The sequence below is a fragment of the Camelina sativa genome, chromosome 9, assembly GCF_000633955.1.
Source record: "Camelina sativa cultivar DH55 chromosome 9, Cs, whole genome shotgun sequence".
Classification (NCBI taxonomy): Eukaryota; Viridiplantae; Streptophyta; class Magnoliopsida; order Brassicales; family Brassicaceae; genus Camelina; species Camelina sativa.
In genome coordinates this window covers 33,705,041-33,711,798 of record NC_025693.1, presented here as the reverse complement: position 1 = coordinate 33,711,798, position 6,758 = coordinate 33,705,041, and the positions used below count along the sequence as shown (strand labels likewise).

The 6,758-nt window shown below is 37.4% G+C and overlaps 2 protein-coding genes across 2 annotated transcripts; one reads left to right on the top strand and one right to left on the bottom strand.

The window, feature by feature from the left end:
* On the top strand, positions 1–1,449 carry LOC104713908. Its single transcript, XM_010431138.2, has 2 exons — positions 1–810; positions 918–1,449. Exons 1-2 carry the CDS (start codon positions 715–717, stop codon positions 1,413–1,415), a joined length of 594 nt encoding a protein of 197 aa, XP_010429440.1. The 5' UTR covers positions 1–714; the 3' UTR covers positions 1,416–1,449.
* LOC104713907 (putative F-box/LRR-repeat protein At5g54820) lies at positions 1,753–3,754 on the bottom strand. Its single transcript, XM_019229574.1, has 3 exons — positions 2,738–3,754; positions 2,048–2,224; positions 1,753–1,953 (listed from the first exon to the last, which is right to left on the bottom strand). Exons 1-3 carry the CDS (start codon positions 3,668–3,670, stop codon positions 1,939–1,941), a joined length of 1,125 nt encoding a protein of 374 aa, XP_019085119.1. The 5' UTR covers positions 3,671–3,754; the 3' UTR covers positions 1,753–1,938.

Below are 6,758 nucleotides of genomic sequence, written 5' to 3'. Positions count from 1 at the left end.
ACAAAACAAAAAATTATGAAACAAAACTATTTTATTGTAACAGCACTCTTTGTGAATGGTGGAAATAATTTTATTGTCATCGAGCAAATTTTCAAACTATTTCATAATATAGATCAGTTTTAGTTAATTGAACTAATTAGTTTGAAAAGCTCTCTCCTCGAGTGTGTTCGCCCTAGCCGCCACGGGAGTCTCTTCCTTCCGGCGTCGGCGTTGCCATGGCTCGCCGGCGTCGGATCCTGTCCTCCCTCTGCTATTTCGTTCATCTCCCGGCAAATCCAATCTCCTTTCAGTTTCTTTGCTTGTTCGAACCGTATTTCCGGTTCTGTTACCGGCGCTACTTCCGCCGTAACTGGTCGCGTCTTTACGTCGCTGCCGTTCTGCTTCACTGGAGAACCCTTCTCTCCCTTTTGGCTGCTCGTCTCCTCCTGGCGATGTCTTTGGTTGGTTCTGCTACCCCGCTCGAGTCTGGATCTGAGATCTCGTCGGTGAGATTTCGGAGAACCTTCCTCTCTCGATCTGTTGTCTTCCATCTTCTAGCAATGTCTTCAACTGCTCCTATCTTGAGGGTTCAGTCTTTTGGTCTATCGGGTCCCCTATCTCGCAGTTCATACATCGATCTCATCTCCGCCTCTCCGGCCATCCCAAAGATCCAGTCGAATCTAATGGTGTCAAGTGTTGAGTTCTTTGCCGTTCCTTCAGGCAAGTGCTGCCGTGATGAATTTCCCCGCGGTTTCCTCAGCTTCCCCTTCCAACAGGGCATCGGATGCTTCTCCTGATCTCTCTTGCCTGCATTGGATACTTCTCCGTCAGGTACAGTCTACTTTCAGTCTAGAATCTCTTTTGTTGGTTCGGACTCCGCCCAAATTTGGCGGTGTCTGCTCGCCGGATGTCTCTCAGCCTCTGTTGGTTGTCTTCAGCCTAGAGGCATTGGTGATGGCATGCAGGTCATTCTGGTTGTCCTTTTTCAGCCACCTATCCCTTCCGCTTTGTTTTGGCGGGTGGGTCATTGCTTTGGGGTTTCTCGTTTAACCCTCTTATGTGATGAATGTTCTTATGAGGCTTTGCCTTATGGTCTTATCAACGGTTTAGTATTTTGGGGCTTTGTCTCCATTGCATTTACAACCAATCCCAGAATTGCTTTCTCTGCCCAAGTGGCAGTTTCAAGCTTGAACTTTGGAGCGCTTCTGCTGCTCATTGTTCCACAAGATGCCCTTTCGCTTATTGTCTCTAATGTTGTCAAGGTTGGAGGTCTCCTTGTTGATGTTGTTGTCTTGAGTGTTAGGTTTGCTCTTGCCTATCCTTTTATCTACAGCTTTTGGCTTTCTTGTATGGAGTTTGTAGCAGTTTTGGCGTTTAGCCACTTTGTTTGCACTTTGGGCATGTCCGAGTGCGATTTCCTCTTTGTAACCGTTTGATTTAAATGAAAATTCTTGGTGCACACAAAAAAAAAAGATCAGTTTTAGTTTGAAATATTTTCAAAACATTTATTATTAATATTTTTCCTCATTCTCCGAGGCTCTTAAACACAAATCAAATAAACCAAGCTATGGAAGATTCACTTCCTCAATGTTGATAAATAAAACTCAAAAACAATCACTAAACAAGCAAACAAAATCCACCATTACTGAACAAATCTTGAAAAGCTCAACTTGTCAAGCATTATGCACAAAGAATCTGAACATGCTTCGAAATTCTTTGTAACATCTCTGCTTTAGCACGTACTGCCATCACTTGACTCTTATCCATCCCATTCGACACGTACAATTCTACTCTTTCCAACACAGGTCTAGGCTCACTGCCGCATCGAATCAAATATCTCAATATATTTAGCTCATTAAAACTACCACCAAAATTCCTAACCACCACGACCTTTAGTGTCTTCATTAGACAAGTATATGTTCTGTTTTCCATCCAATATGTACGTGGATCGATGCCACACTATGACAAAGTTCTCTACAAAATAATTAATGAAAATCATGCTCTATATTAAATAAAAAACGTAACTCTTTAATTATCGGTTTATTTTATTTTTATATAGAAATCTTACCGGCGGTAAAGGGTGTGGAGGAAGAATATCAAAAGTTAGACTCTCCAACTTAGGGCAATTTTCCAAAAGAATCCTAATTCCGTTGAACTCTTTCGTATGCATCTTCGTCCTCAACACCAAATGTTGTGTTTCCATAGGCTCGAGCAAACAATCTGGATTGTCACATTCTGGAATAGCCTTCCATAAGAAAAAGAAACACATATTAAAATATCAACAATACATCAAACAACATCTATATAAAACAATTTAATGTAATAGCCTAAAACATATTGTGTCAGGAATTTTCATAGTAGGGCTAAAGCAATAAACATGATCTTTATTCACTAGGTGACTAGCTATTAGTGAATAAATTGTTCAAATATATCATCTTTTTCCAAATGACCTAAATAGACTAAATTAATTAACAAAAATGGAATAATTGTTTTGTTCAAATCGCAAAAATTTATCTGAGAAAACGGTTGTTTTGATCTAACAATAAATACACGCTTAAGCTGATATTTTTTATAATCTATTTTAGTATTTTACCGTAACTACATCTGCAACATAATTTCTCTTCACTAGACAACAACAGCTATAGTCTACTACCATATATCGCAATCACAAAATTTCAAATATTCGAAGAACCCTTAAATGAACTTATAACTAATTACTATCAAAAACTAATCTAAAGATGTAAACATTTAAATATACCTGAAGGAGATAAGGACAGACAGTTATAGTGCGAGTTTCTGGTAGATCCTTGAGATAACCAGAAATAATTGCACCGTTTATTCGTGTTGCCTCACTTGGTTCCTCATACACGCCCTCTACCTCAAAATCTAAATATACATATTCTATGATCGTTTTCATGTCGAAGTACAAGGCATTAATTTGGCCTGCGTACTTCAAGCTGTATATATTAGGCAAGTTAAAGGCACACTGCATGTAATTGAAGTCGGAATTCTCAACGTCTATCTCTCTTAACTGCCCGGCTATCGATGTGATATCCAAACCCCAACATTGTTTGATACTTAGACTATGGAGGGAAGGATATTTGGATAGCAAAGAGTCGAGCTTTGCAAGTCTCATCCAACCGAAAAAGAGTCTTCTTAACGATCCCTTGTTTGTGAATTTTGAAGGATCAAATTCGCACCCGTAAATTTTTAGTGTCTCGAGGGTTGTTAGACTGTAAACACTTGCTGGCAATGTAACAACAAAATGAAGATATGATACATCATTGTAGCTTCTCCACGCAGGGTTTGACAAATCAATAACTAACTTCTTCACTCCCTTGGAGACCGCGAATTCGATCAGAGCCTCGATGGAAGTCGCGAAACCCACCGGATTAGAGAAACAGATCTCAAAACTTTCCACGACTTGATCAGGAATTCTAGAGATCCATGAATCAATGAAACGGAAAAAGGAAACCCTAGCGTCATATCTTGCAACCTCATCATCAGTGATTGAACTACTCACGTAGTCGGATTCCTTAAAAGAAAGGTTTTTGGTCTCATGGCAGAGATACCTCCACCTCCTGGAGAGAACACTGGTGCGTACACAATCCCTAAACGGCAAGAAAGAGATTATCACAATCAAAAGAACGTCGGGAAGACAAGAGAACATGTCTTGTTGAATTGAATCCATTGTTAAGAGAAATGTGTTTGAGAGTTTCGAAAGAAGAGATGTGTTTGTAATTTGATCGACTGGCTTAAACCTGACAGAGGCTGTTAGCTTCTCTATATATTATTTTTTAACCTAGTAAGCGGAGAGAGACGTGTTGAATAAAACTTTCACATGTGTCGTAGTAAATGTGAATCAGCGAGAACATAGAAATTGTCTCAAAAACGGAAGATAATCTGAATATCTTAGCATATGACAGTGTGAAAATAAGTGTATATCAATCCAAAAACTATGATAGAAATGGAGAGAAATCTTTGACCTCATCTTATAGATTAGGTTGCCACATCGCCACGTCTTAAGTTTATCTTTGAAGATAGTTTGGTTCCGACCAAGTGGCTCTTCCTATGTTTTGGTTTGGTTACTTTGACACCGGTTTAGTTCAGTTTGGTTCTAGTTTCGTTAGCTAAACAATATTTTTATTTTCAAATTTCTTTTAAATCAAATATCTATAAACAAATATAACACCTTATTTATTTATATCACTCAATCAAATTATTTTTATCTATTGGTACTCATAGATGAGTGATGACCGAGTCCCCACTCTTTCTGAGGGTCAAATTATTCGTCAACCAAACAAACGGAGAACATCTCTATATGAGACAAAACAAAGCCGACTACTGAAAAATCTTTGAATAAGTAAACTTTTCAAGAAATCGTGTTAAAGAATTTGTACATTTTGGCTCCATCATGTGCCAACATCTTTTAATCTTGTCTAATAATGTTATGCATGTAAAGCCGCACTCTTTCTTTCCAACAGAGGCCCATGCGCACGCCCAACATCTTTACTGAGTCAAAAAAAATTCAATAAATTTAGCTCGTTAAAACGACTACAAAAATTTCATGCCACCACCACCTTAAATGACTTAAGAAAAGAGGTATGGGTTTTGTTTTTTTATTGATGATCTTTAGAAAACATCATACATAACATAGTGACTATTCTACTCATTTTTTTTTTGTTAAAGCAGATATCGAAAGTTAACGTTTCCCAGTTAGGGAAATATATAATCGAAGAGGAGCTCAATTCTCATAAACATCATATGTGACCTCGTTCTTAGCATCAAATGCTGTATTTTCCATAGGTGGCAACAAATAAATTGGAGCTTCACATTCGTGGAAAGCATACATATATATATATATATATTCAATGATCAAGATTACTATCTAGCAGGCTTTATATATATATATATATACATCAATTTTGACGCAATAGCTTTAGGGTAATAGATAAGATATTACATATTATTTTTTGCTAAAAGGTTAATATCATATATGAAATGTTTGGTGTTACAACGAAATGAGGCCGGAAGTGTGTTCTTTGCCCTAAAAAAAGATAAAAAAATCAAAAGAACACTTACAAAAAGTTTCCTACAGAAGGAAAATTAAGGTGACCACTGGGTTAAATCCAAAGAGGCATCAAGTTACGGAAGGCTTCATGTTGCTCCTTGCGGTGATATAGTTTTTGATTTGACGGTCTATCTGCTTGAAGATGGTTTGTGATGACATGGTGACTTGGTTGTGAAGAATAAGATTGTTCCTCTACCTCCAAATGTTGTAGACTATCCCTTGAGCTAGGAGCAGTCGCAAAACAGAAGGGGAAGAAGGAGAGCTTGCCTTTGTCCAGCTTGGGAGCGAAGACCAGTCGCTGAATAAAACACAAAGCAGCCTAAGCCGCTGCATAACTGAGTTCCAGATGACCTTTGCGAAATGGCACTGCATGCAGAAAAAGGTGATCTCTTGTTTCGATTGCCATAGAGCACAAGCAACAGTTTACCCCATGAGGCGAGACGAGACATAGTTGGTAGCCTGTCCAGATTTGCAATCCAAAAATTGAAGGTCTGCTTTGGCGTAGCACCTTTAAACCAGAACCAGCTTAGCCCACTCTTTTTCAACATCTCTTGGTCTTAAAACCTCCCACGTTTTGCTGGAGGAATAGTTTCCAGCTGGATGGCCATGAATCAACCATGTAAAAGAGTCCTCAGCTCGGCCATGGAAGTGGACGGAAGCTCTATACTGCCTAATCAGAACGTAGACCAAGATATTAAATATTAGTTACTAATACATATTCTTTTAATTAAGTGACTATGTTACTAAGTAAAAAGTATCTTTTTTTGTATGTATCTTTTTTTGTCAAATAATTTTTTCATTTTCAAATCAAATGCTTACAACTGAGATAAGCATCATTAGATATACCCACTGTGCGAGACAATGTGTTAGCTAGAGCACTAGAGCATGCAAAGTGATACAAATATAAATACACAAACTCATCAAAGTTTGATTATGCGTGAAGAATACTGGACGAGAGATCATCAGTCTCACTTTTACAAACAACTTCAAAATAGTCATCTTACCTTAAAAACTTTGAAACATAGTCGAAAGTATTTTTTTACGGCTACAACCAAAATTCCATGACTATATGCTGAACTAGCCACACAATAATTTGTGACTTTCTAATATAATTTTATTAAAAAAAACAAGAAAACAATTTTTATTATACAAAATGAAAATACAACTAAAAAAAATCCAATTAAACGAAATGATAAGAGTCATGTTCCTCTTTGTAACTCTTCCCTTGACCCAAAAAGGAGAAAAAGACAGTTTCTAGAATTCCTGGTGCAAAATAGCAATAGTAAACATTAATCTTAGTTTCAAAACTTGATCCTCGGATAAAACAAACAACCCCCCAAGTAGAACGGGTTGACTCAGATGGCATATGACACAATAATACTAGATGATATATATTATTTGGCACTGACAATATTATTAGTTTGTTATTTGTTAAAGCCACGATAAGATAAGTTAGGTGTGGATTTGAAGGAAATATGATATTGTGTGCAGATAAGAATGACAAATATAAAGAAATGGTGAATGTTTTATGTATTGGTCGAACCAAAAGAATCAAATCCTCAACCAAATCATCTTACGTGATACGACCAGTGGCTTGGGGCATTATTTTAAGTTCATTTTGCAAGAAAAGTCAAGTAACCAGATGAATACCCTTTTACTTTCACGTGCCAACAAATTGATTCAATTACTGATTTGAATGGTGTAAACG